The following is a 22,075-nucleotide window of genomic DNA, read 5'->3' on the forward strand; positions in this document are numbered from 1 at the left end:
TAAATATTGGTATTTGTGGGATCTTGCCTTATGGAAGCTCACTGTTTTCAGAACTGTAACTGCACTTGGAAAGTACTTAATAAAATGTGAAACATTTTGGGAAAGATAAAGTCTTTTATAAGTTTTTCTATCCCTCTCTGATATTGAAAATTGTGGAAATCCTAAGCAGACCAGATAGCACCTGTGGAGGGTGAAACAGAGTTAATAATTCAGGTCGAAGACTGTTCTAATGGAGGGTATCAACCTGAAATGTTAGCTCTTGTTTCTTTTTCCACAGATGCTGCCTGCCCTTTTGAACATTTCCAAATTTTTCCGTGTTTATTTCAGATTTGCAGCTTGTTTGTTTCATTCCTGGGATCTTCATCTACCTATCCCTCCTGTTTCATTCCTGGGATCTCCCTCCACCTTCCCCTCCTGTTTCATTCCTGGGATCTCCCTCCACCTTCCCCTCCTGTTTCGTTCCTGGGATCTCCCTCCACCTTCCCTTCCTGTTTCATTCCTGGGATCTGCCTCCACCTTCCCCTCCTGTTTCGTTCCTGGAATCTCCCTCCACCTTCCCCTCCTGTTTCATTCCTGGGATCTTCATCTACTTATCCCTCCTGTTTCATTACTGGGATCTCCCTCCACCTTCCCCTCCTGCTTCTCACTGCCTGGCTTAGCTTCAGTCTGTTCAGCTGGTGGAAACGTTTGCCTGGAGTCCAGTCAGTTTTTCAATATGCAACGCACAAAATGCTAAAACAGGGGTTCCCAACCTTTTTTATGGCATGGACGCCTACCACTGACTGAGGGACCCCAGCATGGGAACTCCAGGACTAGAGGAAATCAGGAGATCAGGCAGCATCAATGAAGGGGAATTTCAGGTCGAGACCCTTCATCTGGACTGAAAAGCAAGAGGGGAGTTAGCCAGAGTAAAAAGTTGGAGGGAAGGGATAGAGCAAGAGCTGGCAGGTGATAGGTGGATCCAGGTGAGAGGATATATGACAGTTTGGTGACAGAGGGGGTAGAATGAGGAATGTTGAAGCTGGAAGGTGATGGGTGGATCTGGGGGTGAGGATATATGACAGGTTGGTGACAAAAGGGGTAGAATGAGGAATGGTGAAGCTGGGAGGTGATGGGTAGAAGTAACAACAGTGATAGGAGGAAGATGGAATTGGATAAGAGAGGACAGTGGAGCAGGGGATGAAGGAAAGGAAGTAGGAGTGATGTGTGGGTGATGGGCAAATGGAAAGAGCGGGAGAGTGGATAGAGATAGGAGGGTGGGGACCACTGAGATCAGGAAAAAAGGGGACAGAGGAGAGTGTTAAACTGATGTTTGAGATATCAATGATCATGCCATCAAGTTGGAGACTACCAAGGCAGAATATCGCACAAAATGCAGGAGGAACTCAGCAGGTCAGGTAGCATCTATGGAGGGGAATAAACAGTCCTTTCCATCAGGACTGGAAAGGAAGAAGCCAGAAGCCAGAGTAAAAAGGTGGGGGAAAGGGGAGTACGAGCTGAAAGGTCATGGGTGAGACCAGATGGTGGATGCAAGAGATAAGGAAGGAATCTGCTAGGAGGGGTGGAGAGAGCCAGTGGACCGAGGACAGATGAGAAGCTGATGAGAAGCAGGACGGAGTATGAAGTGATGTTCCTCTACTCTGTCTCTAGCCTTGACTTGGCAGTAGAGGATGTATCACTGTGGGAACAGGAAGGGTAATTGATAATGTTTCAATATGTCGTGCAGTGTTCCACCACATGTGGGCTGGGAGCGATCTGGAGAACGGTGCAATGTAGCTCCGGTCTGGACAGTGACTGCGACAGGACCAAGAAGCCGGTCCCAGCTCGGAGGTGCTATATCCGGCCCTGCTCGGCATGGCGTGTGGGCAACTGGAGCAGGGTAGGTCTCCATTATCCCACCCGGGAAGGTGCGAGGAGGCGCGTGGGCAACTGGAGCAGAGTAGGTCTCCCACTTCCCTGCAGCGTCTTCATTATCCCACCCAGGAAGGTGCAAGGACTTTCAGACCATAAGAATGGGCACCGCTGCGACATAGTGGTTAGCTCGACACTGTTACAGCTCAGGGTGTTGGAGCTCGGAGTCCACAGGCACCATCTGTAAGTGTATCCCTTCCCACGTGCCCGTGTGTTTCCAAAAACGTACCCATTGGTAGGTTAATTGGTCATTGTAAATTGTGCCACGGTTAGCCTAGGGTTAAATAGGTGGGTTGCTGGGCCCCCAGAGGTGCCTGTTCCATGCAGTATCTCTGAAGAGATCAATGGGCCCAGTCACACTGAACACAGTGCATTCCTGAGCTTGTCCCACTCATCTGCATTGGGCCCATCTCCCTCCAAACCTTTCCTTGCCACAACTCTGCCCAACAGGAACTGAACGAGAGTGAAAAGGGAGAAGAATCAGGGTGTATCACTGGATAAAGTAACAAATACAAACTGAATAACCCTGCATTCAGCTTCCTCTGGGAAGGCTACGTGGCTTGCTTCTTGCAGTTAGCAGCAATAGTGAGCTTGAGGTCTGAACTCAAAGGGAACTGAGCTTTTCTGAGGTGACTCCCGTGCGCTCAGCCTTGGTTCCGGGTGTCCACGCTGACAGGTTTTCCGTTGCCTCCCTCAGTGCTCCAAGAACTGTGGAGGTGGGGTGAAGATCCGAGACGTCCAGTGTATCGACGTCAGGGACAGGAGGCCCCTGCGACCCTTCCACTGCCAGCCCGTCCTCCACAAGCCCCCCACCAGCCTGGCCTGCAACTCCAGACCGTGCATGGACTGGTACACGTCCTCGTGGGGAGAGGTACAGTAAATCAGCGCCACAGCACAGCGGTTTGGAGACAATGGGATGAGATTAGTGTCTGAGGAGAAGAACTGTCTTTAACACAAAATACTCTGCAGATGCTGGGGTCAAAGCAACACTCACAACACGCTGGAAGGAACTCAGCAGGTCGGGCAGCATCCGTGGAAACGAGGGAGTGCAGCGTAGGTTCACAAGGTTAATTCCCGAGATGGCGGGACTGTCATATGTCGAAAGATTGGAGCGACTGGGCTTGTATACTCTGGAATTTAGAAGGCTGAGAGGGGATCTTATTGAAACGTAGAAGATTATTAAGGGATTGGGCACGCTGGAGGCAGGAAGCATGTTCCCACTGATGGGTGAGTCCAGAACCAGAGGCCACAGTTTAAGAATTAGGGGTAGGCCATTTAGAACGGAGTTGAGGAAACACTTTTTCACCCAGAGAGTGGTGGATATATGGAATGCTCTGCCCCAGAAGGCTGTGGAGGCCAAGTCTCTGGATGCTTTCAAAAAAGAGATGGATAGAGCTCTTAAAGATAGCGGAATCAAAGGTTATGGGGATAAGACAGGAACTGGATACTGATAGTGGATGATCAGCCATGATCACAGTGAATGGCGGTGCTGGCTCAAAGGGCCGAATGGCCTACTCCTGCACCTATTGTCTGTTGTCTATTGAAACGATCAGTCAATGTTTTGGGCCGGACTGAAGAGAAAAAAAAAAATTCATTTCCAACTGTCGCCGAGACATCAACCGTCTCAGAAATAAAGCCCTCTTCAGTCCTGACGAAGGGTTCCGGCCCGAAACGTTGACTGATCGTTTCCACGGATGCTGCCCGACCTGCTGAGTTCCTCCAGCGTGTTGTGAGTGAAGAATTGTCTTTGTAACTTTGGGGGTAACCAAACCTCCAGGATTGTCCTAGGATTGAAATAATAATCCTCAGGACAGTGCACTGCGGCAGAAAGATCACAGAAGATTAAAGGATCTTTAAAGATTAGCTTTATCTGTCACACGTGCATTGAAGCATACAGTGAAATGCATCATTTGTGTCAGCCACCGACACGGTCTGAAGTGCGTTGGGGGCAGCCTGCAAGGGACTCCATGCTTCCGGCAAAAGTAGCATAACACCCAGTTTATCAACCCTAATCGTGGAATGTGGGAGGAAGCTGGAGCACGCGGAGGAAACCCACACTGACACACGGAGAAAGGTACAAACTCCTTCAGACAGTGATAGGAAGCTGAACCAAGGTCACGGGCGCTTTAAACTGTTATGCTAACTGCTACTCTACCTTGCCGCTCTACACAGTGCATTAAGGTAGAACAAGGTAAAACAATAACAATGCAAAATTAAATGTAACTGTTGCAGAGAACGTGCCATGCAGGTAGACAATAAGGTGCAAGATCGTAATGAAGTAAATTGTGAGGGGACAATTTACTAGTCTGATTACAGCAGGATAGAAGCTGTCCTGGAGCCTGGAGGGGTGGCTTGGTAGTGTAGTGGTTAGCACAACGCTTTACGGCAACAGTGACCCGTGTTCAATTCCTGCCGCTGCGGGGAGTTTGTACGTTCTCCCCGTGACCACATGGGTTTCCTCCACGTGCTCCAGTTTCCTCCCACAGTCCAAAGCCGTGCTGGTTGGAGTGGTTAATTGGTCATTGTAAATTGTCCCACGGTTAGGCCAGCGTTATTATTGGGGGGAATTGCTGGGCAGTGAGGCTCAAAGGGCCACGAGAGCCAATTCCACACTGTACCTCAATAATTAAATAAAATGCCTTTGGGTCTTTTCTATCTTCTCCTCAGTGGGAGAGAGGAATACAGAGAATGTCCAGGCTGAGTGTGATTTATGATTTTGCTAGAAGCTTTACCGAGGCAGTGAGAAGTGTGGACAGAGTCCATGGAGGGGAGGCTGGATTCCATGATGTGCTGAGCTGTGTCCACAACTCTCTGCAGTTTCCTACTGTCACGGCCAGAGCCGTTACCATACCAAACTGTTGTGCATCCCGGCAGGATGCTTCCTGTGCTGGCTGGCAAAAGTTGGTGAGGGTCAATGGGGACATGTCGAGTTTTTTGAGCCTCCTGAGGAAGTAGATACGTTGTTTGGCTATGACATCTACATGGTTGGATGAAGACAGACTATTGGTGATGTTCACACCTAGGAACTAGCAAGTGTTGACATTTCGGGTCAAGACCCTGCACCACGGCTGGACAGAGTTATGGACAAACTTTCTTTCTGGTCAACAGATTACAGTCAGTTTCTTTGTACAAGCCTCCAGTTCCAAATTTGGTTTTTCCTTATCTCACAGCTGCTGCGGTTGATCTGATCTCCTGGCTCCAGGTCAATAGCCCAGGCCTCTCAAGAGATATTAAACCGGTAACTTACCCAGCAAGGTATCTGAGAGCTGCAGATGGCAAAGTGGAAATGTCGCTGAGGAGATTCCTCTGAGTCAGCATTATGACGGAGTTTTGAAGAGAACATTGAACTGATAGCTTAACCATCACCCGAAACTTTGACAGACTTCTGTAGATGCACAGTGGAGGGTATCCTGACTGGTCGCAACACGGCCTAGTATAGAAGCACAAACACCCAGGAACAGAAAGTGTTGGATACAGCCCAGTCCATCACAGGCAAAGATCTCCCCACCACTGAACACATTTAATGGAGCATTGCCACAAAAAAGCAGCATCCATCATCAAGGAGGTACAGGAGCCTCAGGTCTCACACCACCCGGTTCAGGAACAAATACTGCCCCTCAAACATCAGGCTCCTGAACCAGTGGGGATTCTCCTCTGAACTGAATCCACAACCTACAGGCTCACTTTCAACGACTCATGTTCTCAGTATTATATTTATTTGCACAGTTTGTCTTCTTTTGGATGTCAGTTGCTTATCAATTGTATATTTATGTATAGATTTTCATTAAATTTTATTGTATTTCTTTTTCTCCTGTTGATGCCAGCAAAAAATAATGAATCTCAAGGTAGCATATATGTTCTTTGATAATAAATTTACTTTGAACTTTACTCTTTATGGGTGAATTGCGATGCACTTTGGTTTGCTCTGTGTGTTTTCTGCAGTGCTCCAAGGCTTGTGGAGGAGGTGTGCAGGAGAGGCTGGTCATGTGCCCCAAATTCGGACACTGTGATGAGGTTCTGCGCCAGAACAGCACCAGGGCGTGCAACGCCCATCCCTGCACCAAGTGGATGAAGGGCTCGTGGGGACAGGTGAGCTTGAGTGTCTGTACTGTGTGGGGGGTGCCACGGTGGAGTAACGGTTAGCACGGTTACAGCTTGGGGCATCGGAGTTTGAGGTTCAGTTCCGACACCATCTGTAAGGAGTTTGTACATTCTCCCCATGCGGGTTTCCTCCGGGTGCTCTGGTTTCCTCCCACAGTCCAAAGATGTGCAGGTTAGTAGATTAATTGGTCGATGTAAATTGTCCTGTGATTAGGCTAGGGTTAAATAGGTGGGCGACAAGGAGGCACAGCTCATTAGGTCGGCTGGTTACCAGTAAAGTGGTCTTTTGTACAGTGTGGCGGAGCTTTGACCTTGGATATTTTTTTCACCCCACAACAGTGCACGGCCATGTGTGGCGGAGGGATACAGCGGCGGCTGGTGAAGTGTGTAAACACAGTGACGGGGCAGGCAGAGGAAGACAGTAGCCAGTGTGACCACGAGCCCTGGCCAGAGAACACACAGAAGTGTAACCTGCAGGAGTGTAACAGCACTGACCACAGTAAGTTCCCGACGAGACAGCACATGAAAGTCCAATCTACTGCAAAATGCACAAGCCCATAGGAGTGAGATTAGGCCATTCAGTGCATTTGGTCTGATCTGACATTCAATCATGGCAGATCTTTTCACCCCCAGACTCCAAAGTTCTTCCTGTAACTCTTCACCCCCTGACCAATTGCGTTCAGCTCTGGTCGCCTCAATACAGGAAGGATATGAAAGCTTTAGGGAGGATGCGGAGGAGATTTACAAGTTCAAGCTCAAGTCTAATTGCCATTCAACCATACATGAATACAGCCAAACGAGACAACGTTACTCTGGTGCCAAGGTGCAACATGCAGTACCGATAGTCATACACAGCACAAAGTACATGTAGCACATGTGAGATATCAGTAAAATACGGTCATGCAAAAATATATATGTAGTCCAAGTCCCTGAGACCATGCATGTTGCAGCAGTCTGCAGTTGAACTCAGTGCGGTTTGACTTCGGACGAGCGAACACTGGGGGTAGGCACCGACTCCAGCATGGATGCTGCGCAGCACCACCCCTGGCACTCCAGTGTAGAACCCGACTCTAACACCCCTTTCCTCGGCGGCTGCACACAGTTGACAATATGGCTTGAGGCCTAGACCCTACTACAATTGAGACCACACAGCTCCTCCAGCGTTCACCAGTAAAACAGTGGATTGTGCTTGCAGCATCCTACATTAACAACTACCAGGACTAGTGGGCATTTCTGAAGAGGAAAGGTTCTCTTTGGCGTGAAGGAGGATGAGAGGTGACCTGATAGAAGTGTACAAGATAATAAGGAGCATAAGTAGAATAGATAGCCAGAGAAGTTTTCCAAGGGCAGAGGTGACTAGGGTGGGGTGGTTGCATGGAACACCCTGCCAGGGGTAGTGATAGAGGCAGATACATTTGGGACATTAAGAGACTCTTATATAGACACATGGGTGGCAGAAAAATGGAGTATGATGTGGGAGGGAAGAATCAGATTGATCTTGGAGTAGGTTAAAAGGTCTGCACAGCATCTTGGGACCAAGACCCTATGTTGTAATGTTCTGTGTTCTAAATCAAAAACTATCAATCTCAGCCTTAAATATATCCAATAAATTGGCCTCCACAGCTGTCTGTAGCAGCAAGTTCCACTGATCCAGCACCTTCTAGAGGAATAGAGTCATAGAAAAGTACAGCACAAAAGCTGGCCCTTTGGCCCATCTAGTCTGTGCAGAACCATTTAAACTGCATACTCTCATCAATCATAGCCCTCCATACCTCTCCCTTTATTCTCTAACCTCTAGTCCTAGACTTTCCTACTAATGGAAATGCCTTCTCTATGTCCACTTTATCAGGGTCTTTCAGTATTCTAAAGCTTCTAATGAAATTCCCCACCCACACCATTCCTCTTACCTCCATCAATTATAGGCCCAGAGACATCAAGTGCTCCTCAGAGGTTAAACTTTTAATTCCTAGGATCATTCTCGTAAACCTCCTCTGGACTCTCTCAATGCCAGCACAGTCGTGACTGTGAACGAAGTAGCCAGAGAGACGCAGCTGGTAGATATAAAAGTCTATAAAAATAGGAATAAGGAACCTTGGTTCTCAAGGGATATTGCAACTCTGATGAAGAAGAAGAGGGAGTTGTATGACATGTATAGGAAGCAGGGAGTAAATAAGGTGCTTGAGGAGTATAAGAAGTGCAAGAAAATACTTAAGAAGGAAATCAGGAGTGCTAAAAGAAGACATGAGTTTGCATTGGCAGTCAAAGTGAAGGATAATCCAAAGAGCTTTTACAGGTATATTAAGAGCAAAAGGATTGTAAGGGATAAAATTGGTCCTCTTGAAGATCAGAGTGGTCGCCTATGTGCGGAACCAAAGGAAATGGGGGAGATCTTAAATAGGTTTTTTGCGTCTGTATTTACTAAGGAAACTGGCATGAAGTCTATGGAATTAGGGGAAACAAGTAGCAAGATCATAGAAACTGTACAGATCGAAAAGGAGGAGGTCCTTGCTGTCTTGAGGAAAATTAAAGTGGATAAATCCCCGGGACCTGACAGGGTGTTCCCTCGGACCTTGAAGGAGACTGGTGTTGAAATTGCAGGTGCCCTGGCAGAGATATTTAAAATGTCGCTGTCTACAGGTGAGGTGCTGGAGGATTGGAGAGTGGCCCATGTTGTTCCATTGTTTAAAAAAGGATCGAAAAGTAATCCGGGAAATTATAGGCCAGTAAGTTTAACGTCGGTAGTAGGTAAATTATTGGAGGGAGTACTAAGAGACAGAATCTACAAGCATTTGGATAGACAGGGACTTATTAGGGAGAGTCAACATGGCTTTCTGCGTGGCAGGTCATGTTTGACCAATCTTTTGGAGTTTTTAGAGGAGGTTACCAGGAAAGTGGATGAAGGGAAGGCAGTGGATATTGTCTACATGGACTTCAGTAAGGCCTTTGACAAGGTCCCGCATGGGAGGTTAGTTAGGAAAGTTCAGTCGCGAGGTATACATGGAGAGGTGGTAAATTGGATCAGACATTGGCTCAATGGAAGAAGCCAAAGAGTGGTAGTAGAGAATTGCTTCTCTGAGTGGAGGCCTGTGACTAGTGGTGTGCCATAGGGATCAGTGCTGGGTCCATTGTTATTTGTCATCTATATCAATGATCTGGATGATAATGTGGTAAATTGGATCAGCAAATTTGCTGATGATACAAAGATTGGAGGTGTAGTAGACAGCGAGGAAGGTTTTCAGAGCCTGCAGAGGGACTTGGACCAGCTGGAAAAATGGGCTGAAAAATGGCAGATGGAGTTTAATACTGACAAGTGTGAGGTATTGCACGTTGGAAGGACAAACCAAGGTAGAACATACAGGGTTAATGGTAAGGCACTGAGGAGTGCAGTGGAACAGAGGGATCTGGGAATACAGATACAAAATTCCCTAAAAGTGGCGTCACAGGTAGATAGGGTCGTAAAGAGAGCCTTTGGTACATTGGCCTTTATTAATCGAAGTATTGAGTATAAGAGCTGGAATGTTATGATGAGGTTGTATAAGGCATTGGTGAGGCCGAATCTGGAGTATTGTGTTCAGTTTTGGTCACCAAATTACAGGAAGAATATAAATAAGGTTGAAAGGGTACAGAGAAGGTTTACAAGGATGTTGCCGGGACTTGAGAAACTCAGTTACAGAGAAAGGTTGAATAGGTTAGGACTTTATTCCCTGGAGCGTAGAAGAATGAGGGGAGATTTGATAGAGGTAAATAAAATTATGACGGGTATAGATAGAGTGAATGCAAGCAGGCTTTTTCCACTGAGGCAAGGGGAGAAAAAAACCAGAGGACATGGGTTATGGGTGAGGGGGGAAAAGTTTAAAGGGAACATTAGAGGGGGCTTCTTCACACAGAGAGTGGTGGGAGTATGGAATGAGCTGCCAGACGAGGTGGTAAATGCGGGTTCTTTTTTAACATTTAAGAATAAATTGGACAGATACATGGATGGGAGGTGTATGGAGGGATATGGTCCATGTGCAGGTCAGTGGGACTAGGCAGAAAATGGTTCGGCACAGCCAAGAAGGGCCAAAAGGCCTGTTTCTGTGCTGTAGTTTCTATGGTTCTATATTCGGGACACATGCAAGCTGACAGCCTTTGGAGTCACTCGAGAGAGAGGCTCCCTGATCCAATATTACAGCACGTTTTTATTGTTAAAGAACAAAGGTAACAGGACACTTTTATACTTACAATGCCCTCATAATGCTTCTTTTGAGTTGCATGTAGTTTTTCAAAGTATCTGGACCTTCCTATCAATGCATCCAAAATGAGTGTTAATTGTAGTCTCTGAGTTGTTCATGGTGATGCAGACTCCCAGGTCAATGGGGTGTCGATTACATTCATGCACATGCAGACCTTTCAGTCAATTGGGTGTTGCTTGGTCTGCAACTTACTCTAAACTGCAGCTTCGGGGAGACTATTGTTCCGAGCTGCATTTTAAATTCAGCCTCCAATCCGCATTCAGATCTGAAGGCTGGTTGCTGTTGAAATTAATATTTGCTATATTCCATACCTTCAGAATATATCCTAACAAGCACATCATGCATGTGTACACAGATACACAGCATTAAAGACACAACAATAACACGAAAAGCATAAGTTATACTAGGATGAAGAAAACCAAAGGTGATTGTGGTACAAAGTGGCCACAATGTTTCTGTACTGAGGTGGTGAGAAAAGATTTATTTTAAATAACATTCTGTATGTTGTTTAAGAATAAATGTTGCCCAAGAAACCTTGGGAATACACGTTTATTCCTTTTAAAAATAGCACCTTGGGGTCTAGAGTAACACTCACAAAATACTGGGGGAATCTGCAGGTTAGGCAGCATCTGTGGAGAGGAATAAAGAGTTGACCTTTGGGAGCCCTTCATCAGGTCTGAATGAACAAGCCTGATGAAGGGTCTTGCTCTGAAATGTTGACTGCGTATTCCTTTCCACACTGGCTGCCTGGCCTGCTGTGTTTCTCCTGCATTTCGAGTGTGTCGCTCAGGATTTCCAGCATCTGCAGAATCTCTTGTGTCTCCACCTTGAGGTCTTGTTCAAAGTTCAAAGTAAATTTATTAACAATCACATCATATACAACCCTGAGAATCATTTTCTTGTGGGCATACTCAATAAATACATAACAAAATAATAACCATAATAGAATCAATTAAGGACAACATTGGGTGTTCAACCAGTGTGCAAAAGACAAACAAACTGCAAATACAAAAAGAAAGAAATAATAATAAATAATCAATAAGTATCAAGAACATGAGATGAAGAGTCCATGAAAGTGAGTTCATAGCTTAAGGGAACATTTCAGTGATGGGGTGAGGGAAGCTGAGTGCTTACCCCTTTCATTCAAGAGTCATATAGCCAGAGGAAGGCCATTCAGCCCAAAATGTCTGTGCTGAACTTCAAATATCTATTTACACCAACTTGGTCTGTTGTCTGCTCCATCGTACAGTCTAATCGTGGTGAGGTTCAAGCCACCAGCCTTCTGACCCATGGAATACGGCTGGCATTGGAACAAGGCACCAAAGATAAGATTCAGATCGGGTTAGTTTTTTGCCTTATACACCTGGGAACGATGAAATTTCTTGTTCATGTGCAGCTTACAGGGTGAATAGAGTATGTGGTAATGATAAATAAGGCCTCCGCTGTAAATACACCCAGTGGCCTGGTCTCCACAGCCTTATGTGGGAGTGTTCCATAGATTCATCACTCTCCTCCACATCTCCGTTCTAAATAGACGTCCTTTTATTCTGAGGCTGTACCCTCTAGTCCTACACTCCCCTGCTAGAGGAAACACCCTCTTCCCATCCACTCTATCTAGGCCTGTCAATATTCAATACGTTTCAATGAGATCCCCCTTCATTCTTTTCATTCATATGATAACCCTTTCATTCCTGGGATCAATAAATAGAGCTGGGGTTCCCAAGCAAAAGAAAATCTACAGATGCTGGAAATCCAAGCAACACACACAAAATGCTGGAGGAACTCAGCAGGTCAGGCAGCATCTATGGCAAAGAGTAAACGCCGACTGTAATTTTTTCCATAGATGCTGCCTGGCCTGCTGAGTTCCTCCAGCATTTTGTGTGTGTTGCAGGGGTTCCCAATCTTTTTTATGCCATGGACCCCTGCCATTAACCGAAGGGTCCGTGAACCCCAGGCTGGGAACCCCTGAAATAGAGTGATGTGATGTATATTGCAGCTCACTTCTGTTCAGAAAGCTGATTGCGCATTCTCACCTCTGGGAATATATTTACACGCAGTGACATCACTCAATGCCTGTAAATCAACTCAAGAGTGTGGTTCATTTCCCTCTGGGAACTTTGGGGCTCAAGCTGAACTTCCAGTTCAACTCTGTGTTCCATCTGTTCTGCCTGAGTTTCGTGAGATTAGTGCAATCATTTATCTCTCAGCACTGATACTGCTTACCGTGAGAAATTCTGTATATTTCATCAAAGTGTTCCCTTAGTTATGGCACATCATATTTTTAGTAAGAAGGAAATGTTGATAGAATGGGATCTCCAAGTTATACCCCACCTTGACTCAGAAATATTTCATCATTCCCGTACCTTCCCTGGATGGAAGTCCTGGAACTTCAGATGCTCTTTAAATTTTTGCACAGGAATGTTGCAGCTGGAAGAGTTACCTGCAACCATGTGTTCCCCCCTCCCCCCTCCCCACCCTTCTACCCCCTCTTCCCCCTCTTCCTCTTCTCTGTCTCTCCTTGCCCCTCCTTTACTCCCTCTCTTTCCCTCCCCCCCTTGCTCCCACTCTCTCTCTTTCTCCCCCTCTATCTCTCTTCCCCCCCTCTCTCTCTCCCTTCCTCCCTCCTGCCCTCATCTGTCTCATCTGCCTCCCTCGGGACATTCTTTGTGGTTAGTAAATCATTCTGTAAACGAGAATAAACATGTCTTTGTCTGTCTCACCGCCCTCTGCATCCAAAACCAGGAAGAACCCCAGGCCTTTTGCTATTGCTTCTAAATCATACTATGAGGTATATTTGAAAAGAATTCTGTATCGGTAGGCAGAGAGATGGAACCATCACCTCAGGCATGTTTATTTAGGTAAACAAAACCTCCGAAAGCCGGCAAGTTTTCAGCACCTAATTGTCCAGTCTCCTGTCGCAGATAGATGGGTTTAATTCGTCCCGGAAGGAAGGACGTGGGAAAAAGGAAAAGCATTCTGAGAGTGGGCTCAGCAAACTGAATCCATTCGAAATGGACAGAGCTGGGACAGAGGTGATCTTGGAATGATTGCAGTGAAGGTTGGGGTTGAGTGGGAGTGAGTGGAAAATTGCAGCACTGGTGGAGAGAGGATATGAAGAGGATTAACTGGCTGCTGACTCAGTGATGAGAGGCTCTCGTCTGTGATACTGGGAGGAGGAGGGGCCGCACTTTCTGCTCAATTTACATGGACGTTAATGGGACCAAAGGGCCTGAGTAATAGGGAAATGTTGAACGGGGTAGGGTTTTATTCCCTGAAACTATGAGAAATATAGATAGGGTAGCATGTGGAGAAGCAACTCCACCAAAGGAGGTGTAAGGTGCTCCTTCCCTCCGCTGGCAACACACAAAAAATGCTGGAGGAACTCAGCAGGCCAGGCAGCATCTATGGAGATGAATAAACAGTTGATGCGTTGGTCCGAAACCGTTCTTTAGTACTTGTCCCCGAAGAAGGGTCTGAGCCTGAGATTTCGACTGTTTACTATTTTCTATAGATGCTGCCTGGCCTGCTGAGTTCCTCCTGCATTCTGTGTGAGTTGCGTAGAATTAGGGTGTAAGGTGAGATATTTAAGGGGTACCTGACGGGGAACTTCACGCAGAGGGTGGGACGAGCAGCCAGAGGAAGTGGTGGATGAAAGTTCTATTGTAAAATGTAACAGAAGTTTCAAGAGTAGATTAGATTAACTTTATGTGTCACATGTACATCAAAACATAGAATGAGTGAAATGTGTCAGTTGCATCAAATTAAATCAGTGAGGATGATGCTCAGCTGGCTATAAGTGTCACTGTCAGAGCTTACCCTCACAACTCACTAACACTAACCCATCCATCTTTGGACTCTGGGAGGATACCAGAGCACCTGGAGGAAACCCTTGAGGTTACCTGGAGAACGTATAAACTCCTACCAGACAGCAGAGGGGAATCGAACCCCAGTCCTACAGCTAGTGCACTGTGAAGTGCCTGTGCTAACCACTGCACTACTGTGGTACTGTGCATGGATGGGAGGGTGCACAGAGATGGGACTGGGCAGAAGGCCCGGTCACCATGGACTGGATGGGCTGAAAGGCCTGTATCTGTGCTGTACCACTCTCTATTCAGATGGTGGCTTCCTCATCCTTGGGTCATTCCAAAGCAGTGGACGGCCAGTACAGGACTTTGACAGTGAAATCTTATGTGGGAACACTGCACAGCAAAACCTCACAAAGAACAGCGTGGCAAATTGGTTTATTAGCTTCACACGTACGGAGATCCTGCGAGAAGCTTTGCTTTGCTTGTCAGCTAGACAGTTCCTGTCACAACTACAGACTCTGTGTGGGGTCTCTGTGCCTGCACAGGCAGGCTGCGCAACAGGTTCGACGATCGTGCTCGTGAGAATGCACGTGCCAGCTATTTAGTGTTTCATTATGGTGGTATTTAACACCCTGCTTTTCGTTTTAGTCTCATCAAGACTTGACCAAAAGCACAGCAACATCTACACTCCCTGCTTACCCTTGTCCTTGTCCAGGAAAGAAAGCTACCATTTCGACAGACGCTGTCGAGGAGCGGTCGGTATTCATTTAGTATTGACCTTCAGTTTGTGTTTTAGTTAACGGCCCTGTTGTCAGAGCGTTTATTGTTTTTATTTTCCTTTAAATTCTGCAACAGTTCCCATTGAAAGCAGTGAACTGTTGACTCACTTCAGAATGGAATCAGGGTTATTATCACAGGCATATGTCGTGAAATTTGTTAATTTAGCAGCAGTGGTTCAATGCAATACATAATATAGAACAAGAAAATAATAAATAAATAAATACATTGCAATGTACGTATATTGAATAGATTAAAAATTATGCAAAAAATGAAATACTATATATTAAAATCTGAGGTAGTGTCCAAGAGTTCAATGTCCATTTAGGAATCGGATGGCAGAGGGGAAGAAGCTGTTCCTGAATCACTGAGTGTGTGTCTTCAACCTTCTGCATCTCCTAGCTGATGGTAACAATGAGAAAAGGGCATGCCCTGGGTGCTGAAGATCTTTAATATTGGGCGCTGCCTTTCTGAGACACCACTCCCTGAAGATACTCCGGGTACTTTGTAGGCTAGTGCCCAAGATGGAGCCAACTAGATTTACAACCCTCTGCAGCTTCTTCCAGTCCTATGCAGTAATCCCCCCCCCGCCCCCATACCAGACAGTGATGCAGCCTGTCAGAATGCTCTCCACGGTACAATATAGAAGATTTTGAGTGTCTTTGTTGACATACCAAATCTCTTCAAACTCCTAATGAAGTATAGCCGCTGTCTTGCCTTCTTTATAACTACATCAAAATGTTGGGACCAGGTTAGGTCCTCAGAGATCTTGACACCCAGCAACTTGAAACTGCTCACTCTCTCCACTTCTGATCCCTCTATGAGGATCGGTATGTGTTCCTTTGTCTTACCCTTCCTGAAATCCACAATCAGCTCTTTTGTCTTACTGACGTTGAGCGCCAGGTTGTTGCTGCGACACCACTCCACTAGTTGGCATATCTCACTCCCGTACACCCTCTTGTCACCACCTGAGATTCTACCAACAATGGTTGTATCGTCAGCAAATTTATAGATGGTATTTGAGCTATGCCTTGCTACACAGTCATGTGTATACAGAGTAGAGCAGTGGGCTAAACACACACCCCTGAGGTGCACCAGTGTTAATCGTCAGCAAGAAGAAGATGTTATCACCAAACCGCACAGATTGTGGTCTTCCGGTTAGGAAGTTGAGGATCTAATTGCAGATGGAGGTACAGAGGCCCAGGTTCTGCAACTGTGTTGCTCTCTCTCCCCACTTGGGCTATATCCAAGCCAGTTAACAGTTCGGGCCATGCAGGTAGATAATAAGGTGCAAGGCCATAACAAGATAGATTGTGAGGACAAAAGTCAATTTTATTATCCTGGGGATTCATTCAATAGTCCGATAACAGTAGGGTAGAATCTGTCCTTGAACCCGGTGGTACGTGCTTTCAGGATTTATCTGCTGCCTGCTAGGAGAGAGGAACAGAGAGAATGTCGGGGGGAATGGGTCTTTGATTCTGATGGCTGCCCCACTGAGGTAGCGAGGAGTGTAGATGGAGTCCATGGGGGAGAGGCAGGTTCCTGTGATATTCCGCGCCGTGTCCAGAACTCTCTGCAGTTTCTTGCAGTCACGTGTTGACAGAGTGTCCTGATTTGAATTAATATAATTCTGCTTTATCAGTACCATGATAACGTGGTTCACATTAACAATAACAGCATGGGTAGGCTTTAGCCGTGTTGCAAGACAGGAACATGCTGAGGGCTAAATGTCAACCTAACCCCGCCGACGGGAGTACAGTGAGCTCACAACTCAGATGGTGTTTAGCAACTCCTGACAGCAAGAAGGATTTCTTTGCAGCCAGACCTAGGGGGAATTCAGTTGAAGAGATATAGTACAGCTATAAGTCTTGCAGCTGAGAGTTACAGTCTCTGAGGTGCAACCTCAGTTTAATCACTGCTACACTACGAGTGAAAACATAACGCAAGTTGGACAGTCGGCAAGCAGAATCCAGTCTTCTCATAGACAAGGTGTGTTACGGTGGCATAGCAGTTAGTGTACAGCACCAGCGACATGGGTTCAATTCCTGCCTCTTGTCTGTCAGGAGTTTGTATGTTCTCCCCGTGATTGCATAGGTTTCCTCTGGTTCCCTTGCACATCCCTCCAGTTTCCTCCCCATGACATCGTGGATTTCCTCCGTTTCCCTCCCAATCCCTCTGGTTCTCTCCCAATCCCTCCGGTTCTCTCCCAATCCCTCCGGTTCCCTCCCAATTCCTCCAGTTCCCTCCCAATTCCTCCGGTTCCCTCCCACAATCCTCCAGTTCCCTCCCAATCCCTCCGGTTCCCTCCCACAATCCTCCGGTTCCCTCCCAATCCCTCCGGTTCCCTCCCATAATCCTCCAGTTCCCTCCCACAATCCTCCGGTTCCCTCCCAATCCCTCCGATTCCCTCCCAATTCCTCCGGATCCCTCCCACAATCCTCTGGTTCTCTCCCAATCCCTCCGGTTCCCTCCCACATTCCTCCATTTCCCTTCCACATTCCTCCGGTTCCCTCCCACATTCCTCTGTTTCCCTGCCACATTCTTCTGGTTCCCTCCAACAACATTCTGATTTCCTCCCCACGACCACACGGGATTCTTCCCCGTGACCACGCGGGTTCCTCCCCATTCCAGAGCCAGAAAGTGATTAAATAGGGGCCTAAATAAGGCAGCAGGTCCACTGTGTGTTCTTAATCCCCCCTCCCCCACATTGCCTCGTGTCACCATTCTGTTCTGTCTAAAGTGCACTGGGATAATCAGATGGATTACGTCCAGGCGCAGTTCTTCGTTAAAGTGACAGGGAGCTCATTAACTTGTTACTAGAACTCCCAGCTCAGTCACTGACTCATCCTCATTTACTGATATTGAATTGACTTTATTGTTTACATCCTTCACATACATGTGGAGTAAAAATTTTTATGTTACGTCTCCGTCTAAATGTGCCATGTGCAATTATAGTAATTTATAATAAATAGAACAGTCAATATAATATAGAGTACACTCAGATCAGTGTGAGTTCATCAGTCTGATGGCCTGGTGGAAGAAGCTGTCCCGGAGCCTGTTGATCCTGGCTTTTATGCTGCGGTACCGTTTCCCGGATGGTAGCAGCTGGAATAGATTGTGGTTGGTCCCCAATGATCCTACAGGGCCTTTTTACACACCTGTCCTTGTAAATGTCCTGAATCATGGGAAGTTCACAACTACAGATGTGCTGGGCTGTCCACACCACTCTCTGCAGAGTCCTGCGTTTAAGGGAGGTACAGTTCCCGTACCAGACAGTGATGCAGCCAGTCACGATGCCCTCAATTGTGCCCCTGTAGAAAGTTCTTAGGATTTGGGGACACATACCAAACTTCCTCAACCTTCTGAGGAGAAAGAGGCGCTGTTGTGGCTTTTTCACCACACAGCTGGTGTGTACAGACCATGTGAGGTCTTTGGTATGTGATGCTGAGGAACTTGAAGCTATTTACCCTCTCAACCCCAGATCCATTGATGTCAGTAGGGGTTAGCCCGTCTCCATTCCAATCAGCAACTCCACTAGCTCTATAACATTCAGCTCGTCAGATCAAGGAGACGTCTCCCCTTTTGTTGTTCTCACTGAAGCTAATTATCACCAACAGTGTCCGTACAGTGCTCACTGCATTATCTCTGTTCCCATCCAGGCGCCTCCCAGCCTTTGTGTCCTGTTAGCTACAACAACATTCCTACCTCAGAGTCTGATAATTGTGCTGTTTTCTTCCCAGACAAACTCAAAACACATCTCAAGATTCAAGATTGTTTAATGTCAATTCCAGTACGCAAGTGTAAAGGAGAAAAAAGTAATTGTTATTCCAGATCCAAAAGAACGCAAGAAAACAATAAGCATAAAGAACACAAATAAAAAACGTAATAAATATAATTAGCTTATATACATAGGTTACTTGTATGTCGATAAAGTGATGCTAGGCACAGTACATAAGGTGACTGTGACAGGAAATGACAAAGTAGTGGTGGTTGGGGTAGTGGGTTGAGTTAGTGGGTGGAGGTGTTGATCAGTCTTATTGCTTGGGGCAAGTAGCTTTTTTAGGCTGGTGGCCCTGTCTTGGATGCTACATAGCCTCCTCCCTGATGGGGGTGGGACAAATGGTTCATGAGCAGGATGGGTGGGATCCTCCAAGGTACTGCTGGCCTTTTCCTGGCACCTCTCTGTCTGTATGTCCTTGCTGGCGGCCAGGCTGGTGCCATTAATGCATTGGGCAGTTTTGACTACCCGTTGTAGACATTCCCTGTCTGTCGCAGTGCAGTTTCCATATTACTATCACAGTACATATTTGTCACCATATACTACCCTGAGAGTCATTTACATAAAATAAAGAAAAATCTTAAGACCATAAAATATAAGAGCAGAATTAGGCCATTTGTCCCATTGAGTCTGCTCTGCCATTTTATTGTGGCTGATCTATTTTCCCTCTCAGCCCCAATCTTCCACCTTCTCCCTGTAACCCTTCACGGCCTGATTAATCAAGAACCTATTTACCTCCTCCTTAAATACACACAATGGCCTGACCTCCATAGCTGCCTGTGGCAATGAATTCCACAGATTCACCATTCACTGGCTAAAGAAATTCCTCATCTCTGTTCTAAATGGATATCCATCTATTGTGAGGCTATGCCCTCTGGTCTTGGACTCTCCCACTATTGGAAATATTCTCTCCACATCCACTCTTTCTAGGCCTTTCAACATTCAATAGGTTTCAATGAGATCCCCCATCATTTTTCTAAATTCCAGCAACCACAGGCCCAGAGCCATCAAACGCTCCTCATAGAAACCTTACATTCCCAGAATAATTTTGATGAACCTCCTTTGAACCTTCTCCGATGTCAGCGTGCCATTTCTTAGATAATGGGCCCAAAACTGCTCACAGTAATCCAAGTGCACTCTGATGAATGCCTTATAAAACCTCAACATTATATCCTTGCTTTTATAATCTAGTCCCCTCAAAATGAATGCTAACGTTGCATTTGCCTTCCTCACCACCACCTCAACCTGCAAGTTAACCTTTAGGAAATCCTGTATGAGGACTCCCAAGTCCCTTTGCACCTCACATTTTTGAATATTCTGCCTGTTTAAAAAACAGTCTGCACTTTTTTTTTTCTACCAAAGTGCATGACCGTACACTTCCCAACACTATATTCCATCTGCCACATCTTTGCCCATTCTCCTAATCTGTTTTAAGCTCTGCTTCCTCAACACTACCTGCTCTCCACCTATCTTCGTATCGTCCACAAACTGGCTTCAAAGCCATCAATTCCTTAATCCAAATAATTGATGTTTAACATGGAAAGAAACTGTCCCAATATTGACCCCTTCAGAACGAACTTGTTACTGGCAACCAACCAGAAAAGACCTACTTTATTCCGACTCTTTGTCTCCTGCCAATTAAACAATGCTCTATCCATGCTAGTATCTTTCCTGTAATACCATGGGCTCTTATCGTGTGTGGCACCTTGTCAAAGGCCTTTTGAAAATCCAGTGCACAACATCCAATTATTCTTCTTTAGCTGTCCTGCTTGTTATTTCCTTAAAATACACAATGGAGTTTATGAAAAGCTATACATAAACAAAGACTGACAAACAACCAATGTGCAAAAGAAGACAAACTGTGCAAGTATAAAGTAGCTAATCCTGAGAACAGGAGTTGTAGAGTTCTGTAGGCTGTGGTATCAGTTCAGCATTGAGGTGAGTGGTACTGTCCACGCTGGTTCAGGTGTCTGATGGTTGAAGGGCAAGAACTGTTCCTGAATCTGTGCAACCAAAGGCTCCTGTACCTTCTTCCTGATGGGACTAGTGAGATGACCTGGATGGTGGGGATCTTTGATGACAGATGCTGCTTTCTAGTGACAGAACTACTTGTAAAGAAACTCAATGACGGGGAGGGATTTGCCTTTGATAGACTGGGCTATGCCCACAACTTTCTGGAGACTTTTTCATTCCTGGGTATTGTTTCCATCTTAGGCTCTGACACGTCCAGTTAGGACACAGTCCACTGTGCATCTGTAGAACTTTATTAAAAGTTTTTGGTGACATTCTGAATCTGCACAAGGTATTGACACCCAGGAACTTGAAATTGCTCACTCTTTCCACTTCTGATCCCTCTGTGAGTACTGGTGTGTGTTCCCTCATCTTACCCCTTCTGAAGTCCACAATCAGTTCTTTGGTCTTATTGACATTGAGTGCATACTTTGCTTCTGTACGACCTTTCGTCACCATCTGAGATTCTGTCAACAATGATTGTATCGTCAGCACATTTACAGGTGGCAGGAGTCCTGACGAAGAGTCTCGGCCTGAATCGTCGACTGTACCTCTTCCTAGAGATGCTGCCTGGCCTGCTGCATTCACCAGCAACTTTGATGTGTGTTGCTTGAATTTCCAGCATCTGCAGAATTCCTGTTGTTTCCGTGGAGAACATCAGTCTCTGGTATGGGGTGGGGGGGCGCGGGGAGTTACTGCGCAGGATCAAAAGAAGCTTCAGAAAGGTGTAAAGTTAGTCAGCTCCATTATAGGTACTAGCCTCCGTAATATTAGGCCAGAAGACAAAGGAGCAGAAGTCGGCCATTCGGCCCATCGAGTCTGCTCCGCCATTTTATCATGAGCTCATCCATTCTCCCATTTAGTCCCACTCCCCCACCTTCTCACCATAACCTTTGATGCCCTGGCTACTCAGATACCTATCGATCTCTGCCTTAAATACACCCAATAACTTGGCCTCCACTGCTGCCCGTGGCAACAAATTCCACAGATTCACCACTCTCTGACTTAAAAAATTTCTACGCATTTCTGTTCTGAATGGGCGCCCTTCAATCCTTAAGTCATGACCTCTCGTACTAGACTCCCCCATCACGGGAAACAACTTTGCCACATCCACTCTGTCCATGCCTTTCAACATTCGAAGTGTTTCTATGAGGTCTCCCCTCATTCTTCTAAACTCCAAGGAATACAGTCCAAGGGCGGACAAGCGTTCCTCATATGTTAATTCTCTCATATTCAAGCCATCTTCAAGGAGTGATGCCTCAGAAAGGCGATGTCCATCCTTAAGGACCCCTATCACCCAGGGCATGCCCTTTTCTCACTGTTACCATCAGACAGGAGGTACAGAAGCCTGAAGGAACACACTCGGTAATTCAGGAACAACTTCTTCCCCTCTGCCATCCGATTCCTAAATGGACATTGAACCCATGAACACTAACTCACTTCTATTATTTCTGTTTTTG

The 22,075-nt window shown here is 46.2% G+C and overlaps 1 protein-coding gene across 3 annotated transcripts in view; it reads left to right on the forward strand.

Moving 5' to 3' along the window:
- Positions 1-22,075, forward strand: part of LOC134355789 (A disintegrin and metalloproteinase with thrombospondin motifs 7) — a 203,747-nt gene that overhangs the window by 165,547 nt on the left and 16,125 nt on the right. For 2 of the 3 annotated variants that reach the window (XM_063066203.1, XM_063066204.1), the window contains 4 exons: positions 1,727-1,879; positions 2,609-2,782; positions 5,854-6,000; positions 6,352-6,511. In XM_063066203.1, the coding sequence (XP_062922273.1) occupies positions 1,727-1,879; positions 2,609-2,782; positions 5,854-6,000; positions 6,352-6,511 (634 nt within the window). Of the gene's footprint in view, positions 1-1,726; positions 1,880-2,608; positions 2,783-5,853; positions 6,001-6,351; positions 6,512-22,075 lie in introns of those variants that run through there. The other variant, XR_010020204.1, reaches the window with a different exon arrangement.

Source organism: Mobula hypostoma, chromosome 13, assembly GCF_963921235.1.
Source record: "Mobula hypostoma chromosome 13, sMobHyp1.1, whole genome shotgun sequence".
NCBI lineage: Eukaryota > Metazoa > Chordata > Chondrichthyes > Myliobatiformes > Myliobatidae > Mobula > Mobula hypostoma.